The sequence below is a fragment of the Chelonia mydas genome, chromosome 4 (genome assembly GCF_015237465.2).
Source record: "Chelonia mydas isolate rCheMyd1 chromosome 4, rCheMyd1.pri.v2, whole genome shotgun sequence".
Classification (NCBI taxonomy): Eukaryota; Metazoa; Chordata; order Testudines; family Cheloniidae; genus Chelonia; species Chelonia mydas.
Window position 1 is genome coordinate 137,492,921 of NC_057852.1, and position 20,852 is coordinate 137,513,772.

The following is a 20,852-nucleotide window of genomic DNA, read 5'->3' on the forward strand; positions in this document are numbered from 1 at the left end:
CCCTCCAGGTTCAGCTATCCTAGGAATATTAAATAAAATATGGCTGTATTTAATTGATGTAATTGTATGTGAATTGTGACATGAGACCTGACTAATGCTTATTTACTCTAAGAAATCTGTGGCTGACTTTGCTGTGAAAACCTTTCTTGTGTTTTGGGAACAATTATACATCCAAGGTGCGGATGCATCTAGGGGAATTTCATCACATCAGAACTGGTTTATCCCTGTATGTGTGCTCAGTTTTGCAACTGGGATTCACCCTTGCCCTGCTGCCCTCCAGCACAGGGGAGTGTCTCTGATCTTTGGGCACATATTCCTCCTCTCCTACCCCCCAGGGTGTCCTTGGGAGTAAGGAATGTAGAGCTATGCCCTACCCTATGCATTGGAAAAAAAACATCCTCTGTTGTGAGTATATTTTTAAACCGTAGCAATTTGATTCGTGTGACTTTGTGAACAGCGCTGACTGGTTAACTTACCACAGGAGTCCCTTCAGACTGCTTACCCCCCGCTTAGAGAAGAGCTTGACATGTGGTGTGTGTTCCACTCTGAGGCGTAGGAAAGGTGATGCCAGGAGAAGAAAATAATGTGGTTGAGAGAGTGCTGTGGTGGAGGGTTTGTTCAGCTGCCTTGGCACTGCGTCTCTGGAAGCTGAAGTGGGATTCCACAGGAAATGCCTACAGGTCACGACAGTTCAGACTTAATGACTCCAATTTAAAATAAAGGTCTAATTTGGCAGGAGCTGCCTGCCTACAGTGTTTTGCTTTGGCACTCTTTTCATCTTAAGGCTGGCGTCACCCTCCTGCTCTATACCACTTATCAACGTACAGTTTGAGTAGCCAGTTTCCCCTTTTTTCCACTCTGGTCTAAATGGGTAACTCTTGCCGCCCCATTTTAGTCAGGATAAAGTAGGAAAAGACATTGGCACTGTCTCGAAACTATTTCTCTGTTCTTCACTCTGATGCTCATTCTTATGTAGGACAAATATTGGCCGGTGTTAATAAAATGATAGTGCATTGTATTTTTCATCTGGGGATCTCAGAGCCTTTACACTGTTTCTCAGAATGTGTCTGAGGGACACACAGATTGAGTAAAATTTCCAAAAGCTCCCAGGTCACTTAGGAGTCAAGTGCCATTTTCAAAAGTGACTTAGGCACTTAGCTGAAGTGCAGCTTCTAAGAGTAAATCTCTAGTTCCTTCCACAAGTCAGCCCCCTCCTCTTCTATTAACACCCACCCCTGCATCATCTTCCAGACAGCATGTTTGACATTCATGTAGAGAGCCATGTACCAGTGCCACCTGAGGACCTTCCTTATCCTGCTTTTCATTGCTGCCTTCACCGTTTTTCTCAGGGTGGGCTTGAATTACTTCAGACCAGTGGATATTAGCGTTTGTTACCAAAGTCTACTCCATATAATTCCAGCCCTTGCCCCTAGAATCATAGAAGATTAGGGTTGGAAGGGACCTCAGGAGGTCATCTAGTCCAACCCCCTGCTCAAAGCAGGACCAGCACTAACTAAACCATCCCAGCCAGGGCTTTGTCAAGCCAGGCCTTAAAAACCTCTAAGGAAGCAGATTCCACCACCTCCCTAGGTAACCCATTCCAGTGCTTCACCACCCTCCTAGTGAAGTAGTGTTTCCTAATATTCAACCTAGACCTGCCCCACTGCAACTTGACACCATTGCTTCCTGTTCTTGTCCCCTCACCCATCCCCATTCCCTTTTGCTTTTTGAAATAGGAGTCATAGAAATAGTACCTCAGGAGCTCAGAGGGGAGGGTTTCTGTTCTTTCTACTTTCATATTCCCCCAATAAAAGCAGGGATGCATCGTGTCCCGGACCTAAGGCAACTGAGCAAATTCATGCACAGACTGTGTCAGAATAGCGATACTAGCTAGCTTCCATCCTCCCCTCTCTGGGAGCTCAGCATTGGTTTGTGTCTCTTGACCTTCAGGATGCTTATTTTCATATAGCAATTCATCCAGTCCATAGAAAATATCTCCAGTTTACAGTGGGACACAACCGCCACTAATACGTTTCAGCCTGTCTGCAGTCCCAAGAGAGTTCACAAAAAGTTTGGTGGCAGTAGTGGAAGTCCGTGTGAGACAGCAAGGTATAACCATGTACCCATTCTAGGACAACTGGCTTCTGAGAGAGAAATCCCCATAGGGTGTATCCAGTGCCCTGTCCACACTCCTCAGCATATTCCATTTTTAGGACTGAGTGTGTATTACAAAGATAAGGTGGGTTAGGTCATATCTTTTATTGGACCAACTTCTGTTTGTGAGAGAGACAAGCTTTCGAGCTTACACAGAGCTCTTCTTCAGATCTGGGAAACCTACTCAGAGTATCACAGCTAAATATAAGGTGGAACAGATTATTTAGCATAGGTAGTTAACATTTCTAGGGGCCATTCAAGGTGAAGTGGCCTGTTAACATCCCTCCAGTCATAGTTGGGAAAGGAAGGAAAGAGGGGAAAAAGGCAGCTTGTGGGGAATTTAGTGAGTTATAGATTGTTATAATAAGCCATAAATCCAGTGTCTCTGTTCAGGCCCTGATGTTTAGTGTCTAGCAAAGTTATAAATTTAAACTCCGAGCCTCGTCTTTTGAAGGTGGATGAGGACTGAGGACTGATAGGTCAGATATAGAGTGTTTGCTTTGTGAAAAGTGTTCACCCACAGGTGATAGGGCATTTTGTGCACTGGTTGAGGTACACCATGTGTTGTGATAGGAATGTGTAGAATGCATGTATCTTGAAAGGTGAGTTGTGGGGGGTGTTGATCATTGAAGCAGTGGTGATATGTCTGCAGGTTTTGCATCTGTTGTTCTGGCAGGGTGTGGTTCTGCTTTGAGTTGGTGTGTCCTGGTCTGTGCGGAGCCTGTTTCTGATTGTGAACTTGGAGAAGTTGCGGGGTTGTTTGAAGGCTGGAAGAGGAGATCCAGGAGGGATTTCTTTCAGGATGTGGTCCCTATCGAGAGTGGGTTGAAATTGTTTAATGATACCCCATATGGGTTCCAGTGTGGGGTGGTAGGTGACAACTAGGGTTGTGCAGTCAGAAGGGGTTATATTTCCATATTAAAGTAGGTTCTCTCAGGCTATTTGGGTCATCCCTCATTTCTGTCCATAGAATGTATAGGGGCTCTTCTTGATTCCAAGCTGGAGGCATATCTCCATCTCTACAGGTTTTGAGATCATCACATCCCTAATGTCCAACCTCAGGGGAAACTCTACAACAGCAGCAAGAATCTCTGAGAGACAAGGTGAATGAGGTATCTTTTATTGGGCCAACTTGTGTTGGTGAAAGAGACAAGCTTTTGAGTTTACACAGAGACCTACACTGCAAACATTAAACTATTTGGTCATGTGGCATCCTGCACTTTTGCCAGACTTTGCCTCTGCCTTCTCAGGAGCTGCCTGAGGTCTGTTTTCCAATCAACCAGACATCATAAGCACACTTATCTCGTGGTACGGACTACTCTACTAGCTTTTCTGGACTGTTGGATGACGCCCCAAGATTGTCTGCAAAGAAATAGTCTGCCCTCCTCCTTCCGCAGTGACCCTGATTACAGATGTCTCCATAGCGGTTTGGGGGGCCCAGCTAAAACACCTAGATTCAAAGCATATGGTTCTGGAAAGAGTCCCTCCCCGGCCTATCCATGTGCTGAAATTCTGGGTGATTTGAACTAGCCTGTGGAACGTTTCTCCTGCTTCCGAAAGGAACCATAGTGGTGCAGATCCTGACAGACAACACCTCTACAGTGTTTTATATTAACCGGCAAGTGGGTGCCCTTTCAGTTCCCTCTGTCAAGAACCAGTCAAGCCATCTTCATGGGAAAACTTACATGGCTCTTCACCTACTGGGAGCAAACAACAGTTTGGTGTATTACCACAGCAGGCAGTACTCAGCCATTCATCTCAACCATTCATGAGGACTCAGTCGCTGAAAGACTCCATGCTCAAACCTGTATTCCACAGATGGGGCTCCCCCATAATTTATCTGTCCACCACCACCAGGAGCAAATGTCCATTATTCTGTTCCAGCGCAGGCTTCTTCCAGGATGCCTTCCGAACCCCTTTATCTCAACCATCTCTGTGCCTTTGCTCCCATTCCCTTGATACCCAGGGTCATAAGGAAAATGTAGGATGTGGCCACAGTAGTACTCAAAGCCCCTTATTGGTCCAGATAGTATTGGTTCACAGACCTATTGCATCTGTCCACATAGCTAGTGAGAGCTCTCACCGATCTGCTAGATATATGCTCTCAGAATCAAGGACAAATTATCCATCCAAACCCAACATCTTTACATCCGATAGGTTAGAAGTTTGGTGTCTGAACACTACAGACCGGGATTGCTCTGCACAGGTCCAAGAAAATTCTAAAGTAGAGCAGGAAGCCCTCCTGAGACAAGATCAGTCTACAGTTCAAAGTGGAAAGGTTTTCCCATCTGGGCTTCATCACATCGTCTCATCCCTTTAAACCCTAGTCCCAGGATTTTGGACTACATCTTCTTAAGCTATCAGGCCTCACCATTAATTCTGTCAGGGTCCACTTAGATACAATTCCACTGGTTTGAGAGTCCACTTCTGCCTGGGACTTTAATGTAGTTCTTATGGGCCTCGTGGAACTCCCCAGTGAACTCTTATCCAAGTACTCTCTACACCATTTAATTCTCAAAACCACTTTTGTGATGGCTGTCCCCTCTATAAGATGTAAACATCTTATAGACTTTCAGGCCAGAAGGAACCATCATGATCATCTAGTCTGACCTCCTACACATCGCAGCTCACAGAACCTCACCCACCCACTCCTGTAATAGTCCCATAACCTCTGGCTAAGTTACTGAAGTCCTCAGATCATGGTTTAAAGACTTCAATTTACAGAGAATTCACCATTAACACTAGTTTAAACCTTCAAGTGAACGGTGCAGAGGAAGCATCCTGCAGAGGAAGCATCAGTAGCAGATACCCCTTCCACTCTTTTCCATAAGATAAGGTGTGCGGAGACCTCATCAGAACTTTCTTACCAAAGTGGTGTCTGATTTTCATTTAAAGCAAACCAGCAGCTTCCCTGTTCTCTTTTCCCAAACCACATTCACACCTGCGAAAAATCAAGCTCCATACTTCAGATGTTTCCAGAGCCCTTCTTTATCAGTTAAACAGGACCAAGCCATTCAGGAAATTATCCCATTTTTTTGTGGCATTGGAGAAGGCTGTGAAAGGTCAGGCCATCTCTTTCTGGATATTATCCAAGTGGATCACCCAGTACATCACCATTTGTTACCAACTAACAGATATGCCCCTCTCCTCAGGCGGCATCAGGGCCCACTCAGCTAGAGACCATACAATTTCTTCTACATGCCTAATAAATGTTCCTATATCAGAGTTCTGCAGGGCTCACATACAACTTAGTTCATGCCTTTACCAAGCATTATGCCCTGGATTTAGCAACTAGGCCAGATGCCAAATTCAGGAGAGCCGTTCTGCAATACTTATTTAGTTAGCTGTAGTAGGACTCCTCAGACCTGTGTCCAGTTAATCTAGGAACAGCTAACTAGTTGTCATAAGTAGGATCCACATGGACAAAGACTCAAAAAAGAAAGGTCATTTACATAATGGTAACTGTCGGTCTCCAAGGTGTTTAACGCATGTGGACTTCACAGCTGCTCTCCATCCCATCACCTTCATTATCCAGCTCTCTGGGATTTTGAATTAGCAATGAATCAAAGAGATGGTCACTCTTCTTAGAGGCCCTTGGGAGAGGGGGCACGAGGACATGCAGGACACAATCACAGCCCCAGTGGATAGTGTTGGTCAAAAGATTCCGATCTTGCATGCATGAAGTGCATGTGCACCATAAGAAGGATCCACACCAACAAAATATCTCAAAGAACCACAGTTAATGTAAGGTAAGTACCAGGTCAGGTTGTAGAAATGTTTTTTGTAGGAACGTGGTGGAGGCCTGTGGGACAGAGCCTGGTAAATTGAGATGTCTTATCACTTTGATATACCATATAAATACTAAGCGGACTGCATTGGAGACAATGAACCCGCCCTTCTTGTTGATTTACGCAGCACTGATTAAAACCATGTGTGCTTTGATCTCCCACCAAGAGACAAAGGACCATGGGGCAGCCATTAGCAGTAAAGAGGGGGATTAAGCAAATGCATAGCAGGGACACAAGGGATTACAGAACTACAGAGAAAAGAGCTATCATTTGTTTAATTTGGACAACCAGATTTGAAAAGCCTCACCACTACAGATTCAAGGAAGAAAGGAATTGACTATCAAGGAACCAGTGTGTGTGGAAACCAGAGAGTAAGCTTGCCACTTCATAAGCACTCGAGGCAAGAGACACAGGGAGTATTCTCCATGTCTGGAAGCAGATGAGGATGGGCAGATTGTGTTACCAGAGGGAAGAGGACCAGGAGGAATTCTGCATAGCTAGAAGAATCCAATCCTTAGTAGGTCCTCAGTGTGGAATCTGCAGAAAATATCTCTGAAGATCCAGCTGGCTGAATGGAAAGGAAAGTAGATGGAATGTACCTTGGGATGGCTGCTCAGCCCAACCCACAAGACAGTCAGACATGCCCAGAAAGAGATCTCCAACTGTCCAGTGAAGATAGACAATCATTGTTTGGGATTCTGTACTAAGAATGAAAAGAATGTTTTCTGCAAGACCCAGATGGACAATGGAATGGTGTGCTGTCTTCCAGGAGCCAAGATATGAGATGTGGCTAAAATTGGGTAAGCTTTTAAAGACGATGGGCAAGGACCCACTGGCGATGGTGAATAATGACACTACGTAGCAGGATACCTCACAGATAGTAGCTGACTTCCAAGAGCTCAGACAGAAGGATGCTGAAGGAGAAGACTGTCCAAGAGCTCTTCTCTGAGATCCTTCCTGTCCCATGAACAAAGGAGGACACAAGGCAGAAGATTCTGGATGTGAACTGCTGGCTAAGTAAGTGGTGTAAAATTAGAGGGGTCTGATTTTGTGGAACATTGGTCCACTTTCTGTGGGGAGAATGACTTATACAGTTTGGATGACCTCTTCCATCTCTGTAAAAGGGCAACCAATCTTCTAGGGAGCAGGCTGGCTAGACTAATCAAGAGGGTGTTAAACTAACAACAAAATGGGAAGATCAAAAGGGGGAACAAATGTGAAATCACTTAGAATAAAATGAAGTTGATGAGATTAAAATTATTTAAATTTATTTGGGCATAAGCTTTCATGTGCATGTGCATCCGATGAAGTGGGTTTTAGCCCACGAAAGCTTATGCCCAAATAAATTTGTTAGTCTCTAAGGTGCCACAAGTACTCCGTCTTTTTGCTGATACAGACTAACACGGCTACCACTCTAAAATTAGTTAAGTCATCAAGGGACATGATGAAGTTATTTACTTGCCTATACACTAATGCTAGAAGCCTGGGTAATAAACGAGGAAATGGAATTGCTCATTTATGCACATCTATTCAGCCTGGTTGGTATTACTGAAACTTGGTGTGAAGGTTTATGTGATTTGAATTGTAAAAATCAATTCTTATAACCTAATTATGGGCAAAGGGAGAGAGGGAGTAGCACCCTGTCAAATATGACTCTGCCTATTTCCGAATCATTGGCGCTTGAAAGCAAATGATCTTGAATACTTATAGACCAATGTTCTAAAATTACTACAGCGAACACACACTCTCCTGGTGTCCTAAGTCCAATTCCTTTTCTCTCTAATATGTCACTTTTGAATTGTAATATTCCAGCAAAATAGCACAAATGTCCCAGAAGATATTTTAGCATGACATTGGGGATAAATGGGAAGTTCTTAGACCCTTTTCATTATTGCTTATATCGCATCTGAAATACGAGGCAATTTGTAAGAAGACAGCGTTCCTGTCTGAGAAGTGAATGTGAATAAGGAACTAAATAAGTTATTTGCAAAGTTAAATAATTATCTGTGAATGAATCAGAGGCAAAAGCAAGATCAGTTTGCCCTAAACTTGCAATGCTTGAGCTGTATCAACTTCAGGGGATCTTTTGCTAAGGCATTTTATCAGTTGATAGTTAATCATCGAACCATCTGTAGCTTCATTTCTAAATGCCATTGTGTGGTTTTTTGTGAGCTGTTGCTCAAGAATAAAGGGTATTTAGGGTTTATTAACAGATACCATGTTAGACCAGAAATATGTTATCTTCTGTAACCCTTTATATTTTAATGGTATTTGAACTGTAGTAAAATGAACAATGAGTTTATAAAATTCATTATAGTCTTTTGTGGGATTAGCAAAAGTCATGGGAAATTACTTTCTCAAGTGTGAGCTTTTATTTAAATTTCATATGTTAAAACAGGACAATCTTTTTTTAGCCTTTAGCAGCGTACAGCATGTTTGTGCAGTGTCCAGCATGATGACGGATCACCCTGGTTTGGCATCCGTTAATCCGACATACACCTTACTTTAAAAACACAAGCCATACCTGACACATCTCCTTGCCTTCACAGCTTGTGCAGATTATTATAAATACGACTCATTTGGAGAAATCCTGCAAGTTCCTAGAAGAATTCATAACCAATATCACCAACGTACTCCCGGAGACTGTCCATACTACCAAACTCTATGGCACTACCACCTTCAAGGTGAGAAAACCATAGTAACCTAGGGGTGTTCTGTGGATTATGTCTGACTGTAGATATACCATTTGTGAGTTGTGCATGGTCCACAAATAAATTTGTGCTGTGAAATGTGTGTGGAAACTTCCACAGTAATCTTTTTACACATTTTATAAAGTCTGTGCAATCCTTTCAATATGTGTTGTTTTTCAAATTATTTTAATACTGCTTTCTTTAAAAACAAAAAAACCCATTGTCAGCAATTTAGTGTTTATCTTCAACCCTACAGTAACAAAGCAGCAAGGAAAACAATAACAAATGAGTCACTACCAGATTAGTCACATATATAACGTTCCAAAAGGTAGGGTAGAGTTTCTCTCTGTTTGTGCTCCCAGTGCATGTGACCTACACAAATTCCTTTTTGCTGTAGCATTCTAAAGCCGCAAAACTAAATCATCAATAAGTGTCTGCCACAATTAAGGCATTTTATCATCCCTAGTGCCCCTAGCACACAGTCCCTCATACAAGCAAATGGTAGGAAGTATACTATTTCACCAAAAATACATGGATGGGTAAGCTTTCGAGAACACAAATGACAGGTAAGTGAATTTTTCCCAAAGAGCAAAGCTGCCCAGGCCTGGGCTTTCTCTGTGAAATGGTGAACTAATATCGATAGGGTAGTAGTACAGGGAAGACACAACGTGCATGATGCTGGAAAAACATCATTGCCGTTTTTTTCATTTATACAGTAAAGCAGCAGCAGTCTGGAGGACGCTGCTGGGTTTGGCTCTCCTACAGTACATCAGCCATGGATGCAACCATCCACCGAATTTCAAGCCAACATTCTCTTAGATACCAGCTTTCTGCATTTGTTCTTGAGAGCAGTTGTTTGCTTGATGGCTCTCTTGCCATAAGTTTACATAGTTGTAAATTTTAGGCTATAAGAAGACTGTAACCATAATAGAAATCATAGAAATGTCAGGCTGAAAGGGACCCTGGGAAGTCATCGAGTCCAGCCGCCTCCACTGAGATAGGACCAAATAAACCTCGACCATCCCTGACAGGTGTTTGTCCAACCTGTTCTTAAAAACCTCCAGCGATGGGGATTCCACAACCTCTTAACTATCCTTAGAATAGTTAGAAAATTTTTCCCAATATTTTACCTAAATCTCTCCTGCTTCAGATTAAGCCCATGACTTCTTGTCCTACCTTCAGTGGACATGGAGAACAATTGATCACAGTCCTCTAGATGGATTAACTAGCATGCATACCTATCTTGGTGGTATCTGAGATGTTTACAGAACTATATACATCAATATGAATGATCTGACAAAAAATGAGGTTTCTTCTTTTCCATGATCCAGAGACAGGTAGAATGTCCTGAAACTTATTTGTTCTTATCCTTCTGTTTGTCTCAGTGGTGTCTGGCAGAGTCCCTGTCTCTCTCGCCCCCTCCTGGCCTTGCCCTTCAGCACAGCTCCATCCGCTTCCCCTGAGCCAGCATAATGACATAGTGCCTACCGTGCCAGCATGGTATCTCAACACTGGTTCCATTTTAGGCAGAAGAATCCACTGCAGGATTTAGCCACGCGACTGCGGTTCTTTTTAATGGGAATTGTGTGGCTATCATGTATTTGCCCTTGAAAATCTGAACCCAAAACTCCAGTGGAATGGAATTGTGTAAACAGATAATCACAGGGCATGAGTGAGCATTTAAATATTTAGTCAGGGCGGGAGGGTCTGGCCACCATGAGAATGTGTGTTGAAAATGTTTAAAATTTTTAGACTGTGCAAAATTTTTTAACCAGTTCTCATCCAGACCAATGTTCAATATAAATACCATAGGTTCTGCTAATGCATTTCTCTGCATGGTTGTCCCAGAATAATATTTCCTTGTGGATGGAAACCTCTTGCTAGGTGCAGGTAATAACTGGAAGGACTATGTGGTGTATTCAGAAATTACTATTTTTCTGTGACTTTAAGAGGCCAAAATCAAGCCCACAATCCTGCTTTGACTTGCAAGTAAATAGCATTGTTACCTCGTTAGAAAAGGGAACGGAGCTGCTAATGGGAGAATGCAAAAGCATTATCAGTTAGACTGGTAGAAAAAAGGAAGATTTCCTACACAGCATGTAGGACAAAAAAGGGAAGCTAATGAAGCACAAACCATGACTACAAAAAGAAAAGGACTTGTGGCACCTCAGAGACTAACAAATTTATTTGAGCATAAGATTTCATGAGCTACAGCTCACTTCATCGGATGCATTCAGTGGAAAATACAGTGGGGAGATTTATATACACAGAGAACATGAAACAATGGGTGTTACTATACACACTGTAAGGAGAGTGATCACGTAAGGTGAGCTATTACCAGCAGCAGAGCCGGGGGGGGGGAAGAGGGGGGAGACCTTTTGTAGTCATAATCAAGGTGGGCCATTTCCAGCAGTTCTTACAACTACAATACCCACCTGCTGAAGTGAAGAAACAGACTGATAGAGCCAGAAGAGTACCCAGAAGTTACCTACTGCAGGACAGGCCCAAAAAAAGAAAATAACAGAACGCCACTAGCCGTCACCTTCAGCCCCCAACTAAAACCTCTCCAACGCATCATCAAGGATCTACAGCCTATCCTGAAGGACGACCCATCACTCTCACAGATCTTGGGAGACAGGCCAGTCCTTGCTTACAGACAGCCCCCCAACCTGAAGCAAATACTCACCAGCAACCACACACCACACAACAGAACCACTAACCCAGGAACCTATCCTTGCAACAAAGCCCATTGCCAACTCTGTCCACATATCTATTCAGGTGACACCATCATAGGGCCTAATCACATCAGCCACACTATCACAAGCTCGTTCACCTGCACATCTGCCAATGTGATATATGCCATCAAGTGCCAGCAATGCCCCTCTGCCATGTGCATTGGTCAAACTGGACAGTCTCTACGTAAAAGAATAAATGGACGCAAATCAGATGTCAAGAGTTATAACATTCAAAAACCAGTTGGAGAACACTTCAATCTCTTTGGTCACTCGATTACAGACCTAAAAGTGGCAATTCTTCAACAAAAAAAACTTCAAAAACAGACTCCAGTGAGAGACTGCTGAATTGGACTTAATTTGCAAACTGGATACAATTAACTTAGGCTTGACTAAAGACTGGGAGTGGATGGGTCATTACACAAAGTAAAACTATTTCCCTTTGTTTATTCCCCCTCCCCACCCCCACCACCCCTGTTCCTCAGACTTTCTTGTCAACTGCTAGAAATGGCCCACCTTGATTATCACTACAAAAGGTTTTTTCCCCCCCACTCTCCTGCTGGTAATAGCTCACCTTACCTGATCACTCTGGTTACAGTGTGTATGGTAACACCCATTGTTTCATGTTCTCTGTGTATATAAATCTCCCCACTGTATTTTCCACTGAATGCATCCGATGAAGTGAGCTGTAGCTCACGAAATCTTATGCTCAAATAAATTTGTTAGTCTCTAAGGTGCCACAAGTCCTCCTTTTCTTTTTGCGGATACAGACTAACACGGCCGCTACTCTGAAACTATGACTGTGACACCACATCTTGTTACCTTACTAATGTGGAGTGTGTTGAACCGGTGCACAGTACTGCATGCTCTGTACACTAAGTGAGCCGATTTCATTCCCATCCCATTTTAAGGAGTCTTCTCTTGTTTCCCAGGATGCCCGCCATGCTGCAGAGGAAGAGATTTACACTAATCTGAACCAGAAGATAGACCAGTTTTTGCAGCTGGCAGATTATGACTGGATGGCTGCTGAACCGGGCAGCAAAGCCAGCGATTACCTGGTAGATCTCATTGCTTTCCTGCGCAGCACCTTTTCTGTGTTCACACACCTACCTGTAAGTGACAGTGGTCTCTTTCTTTGAAAACTGGGAGTGCATGGGGGTTCTAATGCCACTGTAGAACTTTGGGCTGTTCGAAGTTTAGCGTACATGATAATGTTGTGCTGTTGTCATGAACAGAACTGATTTTTCAAATAAGGCATTTCAAGAGCTATCGGAAGGCAGGCACCCTCGGGGGGCTCCCTCAAAACCGCTCCTTAAAGTCTGAGAGAAAAGTATAGAGCTGTTGATTTAATAAAAAATACGGTAAGGGATATAATTAACGAGGTACTCGGTTTAAATTTGATTTTAAATAACCGGGGTATAGTTTTATTTTAATCAGTGTTAAGTGACTATTTTAGAAAAGGTACCACGTTTGAGAATATATTTTGCCTTTGAGTTTTTCATTTGCACATTTTGTAACAATGTGCTCATAATGTCACCAGTTCAAAATAGAGCTCTGCATCATATAGCAGAGAGTAGCTTTTTCTCTGTTTACAATACACCTGCATTTTCTTATTTCTAGAAAAATCATCCCATTATCCATTGAATTGTGGTGTTGACCTGGAAGAGTATAATATCCTATTTAGTAAAGTAAACTTAATAATCAGGCATTTTCATTTATCCACAAAGAGCTCCTTTTTTGTTAAAATTTATTTTGGGTCCTATGGATTTGTCCCTGGTAATATTTTCCATCAGTAGAACTTTGAAATGTCAAAACCATTGAAAAATGTATTTCTATTACATGTGGTTACATCTTTTCACGCTTTCATTTTACTACTTATCATTCACTCTGGTAGCTGCCCAACTCAGTGGCATCTGGGCACATAGTTTGTTAAATCTCATCAACCGTTATATAGACTAAAAAGGCTGACCCTTAAGCATTTGTAGTTCTCTCTGTCTTAGCTTCATCCTGTTTGTTCATCTCTCTGACTGACTACTACAAAGGTTTTAGACCACTCGTCAGTGTGATTTAGCCAATATGAAAGCCAAACCCTTAGTGGTACCTTTTTGAAATCCCACGCCTTCGGCATCTTGGATCCCATAAGGGTCCTTGTTGTGGTGGCTAGAAGATTTGACAGCTGGAAGGGAATTAGTTCTGATTCCTAGGGAAGGAGAAACAGCCAGAGGCATGGTGAGAAGGATTTGTTCCAGTTAATCAGATTTGAAGACACCACTGTGAATGAGGTGAGAAGGGGGAATGTTAAGCATCGCAACTAACTTTGGGGGAGAGATTGGGCTGTGGTGGAGAGAGATTGGAGAGTTTTCACCCATCTCTTCCTTTTGGGTCACCTATGTTTTCAAAATGACTCTATCTACGCTGCAATATGGGATGGAGAAGTGACATGTCAGTGGCCAGACAGGGACTCGTATCAGAACCAGGCTTAGAATTTGGGGATTGCTGGCTCCCATTTGGATTCTTTAACTACTAGATGTCTTCTTACTAGGGATCTAGATATAAGTACAATGACCTCTATCATGGGTTGTCATCAGGTTTTGTATCTGGACCTTCAGCCCCATAGCACATACCTCTACTGCTTGAACTAGCGGAGTAATTCAGTTAGCTGGTAGCAAAAGTAAGATTTTGCTAGGTAGAGATGGTACAGGAAAAAGTAAGAAGAATTCATACTTTCTCAGTTTATTCTGGATGCTTTATTGGTGTTTTTAATGCCTGAGCACCTGGGGTGATAGGAGAGGCATGTTTTTGTAGGAATCCAAATGAATATTTATTTGGGAAAATAAATAAGTGCCCACAAAATCATTGCAACATACCCCTTCTCCTTCAACCCTTTCACACACACACCCCTGTCAGTAAGGAGAGAAACTCCCTCTTTGTTCATCCTCAGCTTCTGTGGTGTTTTGCTGTAGACCTGACTGACAGGGTGTCTTTTCACTGGAGCATTAAGCATGGCTAACGTGGGGCTGCAAAGAAGGAAAGACATGCCCGCAGTGATTTATGAGATGGATCTGGAGTGATTTATCTTCCTTAAAACTTTAACGTTTCCTTTTCAAATTAATCAAAATTGTTTTGGGAATAGGGAAGGCATCTGCTTACTCCAAAAAAAGATTGAGGCGGGCAGAAGCAACCTCTCTATCAATCTAATATATGTAAAACTACCCACCTGCTCAAAAAGTCACTCTGCTTTTCCTAACAGTGAGGATGCCAGGTAACAAGTTAACAATATTGAGCCAGCACGTATATAGCACCTTATCCTCAAAGCATCATACAAAAACGAATCCTCACAACTGCCCTGTGGAGGTGTGGGAGATAGTTAATCAGATCTAAAAGTGTGATTTGTAATGCTGCAGATCTGGCTTAATTAGTATGTAGGTGGAGGTGAGTGTGGAATTTTTGATATTTCAAAGCTATGTTCTTTACAAGAACCGTGTGACTGTGCCTTCATTCTAAGTTGCTCAAGGGTTCCTCTGTAACTTGTAGCCAATGTTAAAGACAGGGAGAATTGTGACATTGTATATATCCTGGTTTTGTTTTTTTAAAATCCTTTACTTCAAGTATATTGACTCCATTGTTATCCTTGGTCTCTTTTCTCTCCCATTCTTGATGGGTTTTCCTGATTGATCCCATAATATTGCTTTGTTTCTAAGGGCTTGGCTACACTTGTGGGTTAGAGGGCATTAATGCAGCCCCGGACGCCCTAGCTCACTACCCGTCCACATTGGCAAAGGCACGTAGAGCGCTCTGACTCCACGGCTAGAGCGCTCCTGGTACTTCATCTTGGCGAGAAGATTAACGGTTGGTGTGCCTTGGTTGAAACGCCCGGGCCTCAGTGTGAACGAGGTGTTACATTACTGCGCTCTGATCAGCCTCCGGAAACGTTCCATAATCCCCTTAAGTCAAGTGGCTTCTCATTGTTTTGAACTCGCTGTAGGAATGCGGATATGCCCTTTGAAAGCTCCGTTTCTGACATCCTGCTGCTTATCTGCTCCGAGACAAAGCAACCATTACTGTGGAATGCTGTGTGGGAGAGGGAGACGGGGGGTCTGCTGCAGTCTGAACTTACAAGACAGAATGCCGACATGCTCTCAGCCCCCCAAAAACCCAGTCTCTCTCCCCCCACATACACACAACACACTCCCTGTCATGCCCCACCCTACCCCACCCTCCATTTGAAAAGCACGTTGCAGCCACTTGAATGCTGGGATGGCTACCACAATGCACTGCTCTCTGTGGCTGTTGCAAGAGCTGCTAATCTGGCCACGCCAGTGCGCTTGTAGCTGTCGGTGTGGACAGACTGCAGCGCTTTCCCTACTGCGCTGTACGAAGGCTGGTTTAACTCAAAGCGCTCTACATCTGCAAGTGTAGCCATGCCCTAAGTGTGTTGTTTTATTGTTTTCAAATAAAACATCAACCATTATGCACAAAAGAAATCCCAAATCTAACTGTATAAAAGCAGTATGTAGAAGCAATACAAAAGCAGTACGTACTTTGTAGAAGAATATGGATGAAAGAGAAAACAACTAAACAAAAAAGATGAATTATAGTATATATGAGAGTAAGGAATAATAGAGCCTTTCACCTCTAGCTTGCTGGTTTGAATCCAGCCCAAGTCATTATTGACAGAATATTACTACCATGGGTTGAGTGTTGGTGCATTGTGTGAAGAGAGTTTGCAGTCTCAATTTCCTCCCCAAAATTACCACCATGGTTGCACACTATTAGGTGCTTAATAAGAGAAGTAAAATATTGAGTGGTCCATGGAGAGTGAACTTTCCTCTTATTGATAGAAATGGCTCTGCAAAACAGGGTTGAGACATGCTGAGGGAAGAGCCCCTTTTCCCTGGCCATCTTGCTCCTGTTCTGTGGTTACTTTGTTTCCCAGGGTTGTTGATCAGGCACCTTTCACAGTTCTTGAATTCACCACTAATTTTTTTAACTTTTCAAATTCACCAGAATAAAAGTCAATATTAGTCTCTGGAAATGACTAATAGCAAGAGACAGGTTAAACGGTAAGCATTAAAGTACCCTTGAAAATGTTCATGAAAATTTACCAGCCCACACTCAAAAGCAACTTGCCTGCCTTTCATCATGATGATCCTAATAAAAGTTTGTAATGTTTTGCTTGCTGATCAAAGAAACTCACCCATGGCATGCAGAATTTTCCCAAGGCTACACAAAAGTTACACAAAAAGGACCAGACCTGAAGTATAACCCTGAGAAGAAGCCCTGGTCCTGCAAAGACCTATTCACTTGCTTAACTTTATGCATGTGAGTAGTTCCATTGTCTTAAATGGGACTGTTCCTGTGTATCGAAGTCTCTGCAGAGTCAGGGCTCTAAGCATCCAGCAGATCAGATCTACTTGCAGAACCCAAGTGCCTCAAGTCAACATTTCCGCTGAAAAAATTAAAGTGGTAACTCTGAACAGTACGCAGGGTAAATCTTGGTCTGAGAGCTGGGCTTTGGTCATGTAATTCTGATTTGAATCCACAAGAGACCCTAAACTTTCACGATAGCTGTAAGGTAAAATTTTAATATTGACCCAAAGTATTACAAATTAGTAGAACTTAAAAAGAACTTTGAATGTCTCCTTTGTTCTCATACATTCAAGTTGTATTTTCCAGTTTCGACTCCACAGTGTCAGCTTGGACTTTGTCAGGGATGATGGGAGGGAAGTGTCTATTGTAGTTTCTACTGAGTCATCTATCATGATTGGGAGAGAGCGAAACAGTAGCAGGTATTTCTAAGGAAAATGGCAATTTCCTTAAATGCTGAATTCCCTGGATACTGTTAGTTTTTTTGCTCTCATCCTTTGACAGCATTTTGGCTTTAGATATGGATTTTTAGAGCACAGATTAGTGTATTGATGGCTAGGATGGACAGGGCTGCTTAGGGAAGGACATACTTGCATTCCTTCCTAACTTTCTGCTAGTTTAGGAAGATGGCAAATGCAGCACTGCAAATTGGAGCCAGGACCCAGCAGCATGTCTCTAGCACATGTTGCAGGGTGAAGAGTTCGTGGTTAAGCCATCCAGACTCTGGCACAGAACGCCACAGCACAGAACTTCCATGGTGGTTTATAGCCACAATTTAAAAATGGTCTGCTAAGTGCACTAAACGTCTCAAAACAAATAATATGTTATTGGGAATAAAAGCACAGCTAACGTTTGGCCCTGAGGCTCTTTCCTGTCTGAATTAGCAAGTGCGAGTTAGTTACGATATGCTGCCTGCCTCACTGTTGGTAAGGTAGCGCACTCTCCTTCTGTAAAAGTTTTTTAATAAAATGCTTTGCTAAAAAAAAAAAAAAAAAAAGGTGGCTTCGCCGCTCTTTAGGGAGCAAAGGACCACAGTTTAAACAGATTAATATTTTGTGCAAAACGCTTTCAAGAGAATGAATGAAAAAGCCTTTTGTCCACGATGGCTGATTGTTGTTTTTATTTCTTGTTAGACAAGCTAATGTAAATCGCATTGACAAGGCTACTCCAAACACACTGATTTGTTGACTTTAAGCCTTTCAAAGATGGAGGGTTGTGTCAACACCTACAATGAGCTGTCAGGTTAACAAAGCAAGGATGTTTTTTTTGCTGGGGGCGGGGAGGGGAGTTGGGGAAAGGGGTGTGTTTTGTTTTTATTTTAAGTTTCCTTTAATCCTCTGTTAGTCTTGTATCTTGATAACCTCCTTTGGAAGGTAATCGGCTGAGGCCAAGAGGTGACAGTGACCTGGGAAAGGGAAGTAATCTTTCAGCAATCCTACAACTGTAACCTCTCCAGTCTCAAGCAATTCAGCATGAACTCTTTGCACAGGGAGTCTTTTCCTGTGTGTTTATTTTTGCCAGATGGTGAACACAGATTTCAGCTGTAACTGTGTAAACTGTATGGATTCTTTGCTTGGGATGCTTTGTCCAGTGCCCCATTAGCTGTATCGACATCTCTTTGCAGTTGCAAATAAACGCAGTGATTCTGGCAGTTCACGTGTTTTGTAGAGAGAACTTCAAAAGAGAGGTAGATTTTTCTTATAAAGAAAATGGTTTCCTATGTTGCTTTAGTAGATGAAACATTGCCTCCATAACATATTGAAAGAAGGAAAACAGTGCATGGAAGTAAATTCAGGACAAATCTGAGGTTTATTGTAGGCTTAGCCTTGACTGTTTTGGTCAAGATGCTTATCTTACAGTGTCCTGGTGGAAAATATCTGGCATGAAAACAGAATATGAGCCCTAAAAACTTCATTATATTGTAGCTTAATACTGAGATAGTAGTGAGGTACTGAGATAAGGGTGTCAATTTAAATGTGTGCGCAGTTCTTTAATATGCTGTCAAGTTTTTGAAGTGACAGCTTTAGTGAGAGTCTTGTTTAAAGAGTAAGCTTTGTTGTAGGAGATGATCATGGTACTCCTGAACTGCTCCCACCTCACTACATTTCACACTGTTCCTTTGCTCTCTGATGCATTTGATTTAAATCCCCTGTGTTGTCCTCTGTAGGGGGATGTAGATGTCCATTCTACAATGTCGGTGAGTATGACTGTGTGTTGTATGCATTCAGTATGTTCTGCTCGCAGTTCAAATATTAGAGGGTTATTTGAACCAGAAAAGGTCTGTATTCTGGGAGGGATGAAGATAAGTAGAAAAGCAACCAAAATCTTAATGTTTCAGAGTAGACGTTTAACCCTTTCGCTGCTGCCAGAATGTACGTTTTTCCCTCCATTTATTAATAGAAAGTGAATAAATAGAGTGTGTCGGAGCACAGTGAAGAAGCAGGTTTCCTGACATACAAGGCGCTCTCGGTTCAATAAGTGTAGCACTGACACAGCATCTTTTTAGAAAGAATATTCTAGAGTGAGCTATCGCCCATAAACCTAGCCTGCCGGGATCCCTTACCTGCTTCAAAGGCTGCAGCAGCCCTTCTGGCCATGGTGACTGGCTAGTACTTCCTCCCAAACCCATTAGCACTGCTCAGAGACCAAGGACCAAGCTGTGTCCTGAGCTGATATCCGCAGTACGACAGGCAGAGGCAATGGTATACTGGCACCAAGTGGCAGGGTTGCAGCAACCTTACGAAAGATGAACGCTTCCCAAATTGTTGTACTAATGATGAAGATCTCCATTTAAATGGTGCCTTTTATTCCAGTACATCATAAATAATATATACATTATGTATATAGTGCTATTGAAATGCACTCACCTCTGGGGTACACTTCTTGTCTGCTACACCCTTCTCAGTAATGGGGAGAGGGGTCATTTAGCCAAATAAACTGAGGCAAATTCCTATGAAGAAAAGTACCATGGAGGTCTTTAATCTCCACTTAGCAGACTTGGCCTTTGTTTTTAATATCTTATTTGAAAAACCCTCTCCCATGTACGCTGTAATCTACATGTTTCTCAGTATGTGTCTTCCTCACACAGCTGACCCTGCTGGGTTTTGAACCTATGGTTCCACAGAGTCTAGATATTCCCAGCCTGATGCTTTAGACCACTGAACCTTCCCCTCTGGTTATAATGCTGGAATATTTTCTCAATGAGTAGTGCAGGCTCTTCTTGATGTTACTACCACGCTATTTGGATTAGCGCAAAGAAAGCAAAGCTGACCTCCAGGACCTGCATTCTGGTTCAATGAATGCCTCTAATTGTTGTCATTTATGCTTGTTTTCATGTTCAGTAGAAAAACTAAGACATTTTCATGGATAGATCACAAACAAACTACATTCTAGCTACCTTGTTTTTTCTGTTCCAATTTTTGCAAGCCAAGGCACGTGTTAACAAGTGCACCTCATTATTGTAGGCGCAATTCTGCTCTACTCAGTTCTCTGGCGTAAGATAGTACACATTAAGCTGTAGTATTTACCCCAACTGTAAGCTTCTGCATTTAACCCATGCTCTTTATGAAAGCTGCCTGTTGGCTGTGACACTGGTAGTGACATTTCATGATGCAGTTGGGTACACATACCCCCTTTCCTGGAAACTGAGCATAGCTATGTCTCGAGTGCTTCAGCCTTCGGACACCTTGGGGTTCCTAAGTCAACATGTAGGTCTCAAATCAAGGCCAGCTTCTGAAAAGAAAGTGGTTTGTTAAAGCAATTTGAGGCTAGATTCCATCAAAGCGATGGCTCAATTCCTGATCCCAGTCGCTCATCCTTTGCATCAGCCGGGACTCTGAGTGCTGTGGCCACTGCATACTCTGCCTCTGCAGGAGGGGGGTGCCTCTCTGATGACAGCACCCTCTCCCCTCCTATGAGATTTAAAGAAGCAGTGCTGGTTATTGTCTTGTTTTTGATCCAGCCTGGGGTTATCCTCAGTGCGCTTTAAGGGACAAGAAGTCCAGCTTCTGGCTTTTTAGGACTCCCACTATTCAGAAGCCAGATATATATTTCTTCTTTAAATGTAATCCACTGCTTAGACCGCTATGGAGTCAGCTTCCTGTGGAGGGGGGTGCATTAGT

General features: G+C 42.7%; 1 protein-coding gene across 7 annotated transcripts in view; it reads left to right on the forward strand.

Moving 5' to 3' along the window:
• The window catches only part of EXOC6B (exocyst complex component 6B), a 448,390-nt gene that overhangs the window by 272,350 nt on the left and 155,188 nt on the right, over positions 1–20,852 (forward strand). For 4 of the 7 annotated variants that reach the window (XM_037898400.2, XM_037898399.2, XM_043544952.1 and 1 more), the window contains exons 17-18: positions 8,492–8,626; positions 12,297–12,476. In XM_037898400.2, the coding sequence (XP_037754328.1) occupies positions 8,492–8,626; positions 12,297–12,476 (315 nt within the window). Of the gene's footprint in view, positions 1–8,491; positions 8,627–12,296; positions 12,477–18,898; positions 18,929–20,852 lie in introns of all 7 variants that reach the window. The other 3 variants (XM_037898402.2, XM_037898398.2, XM_037898401.2) reach the window with 1 other exon arrangement.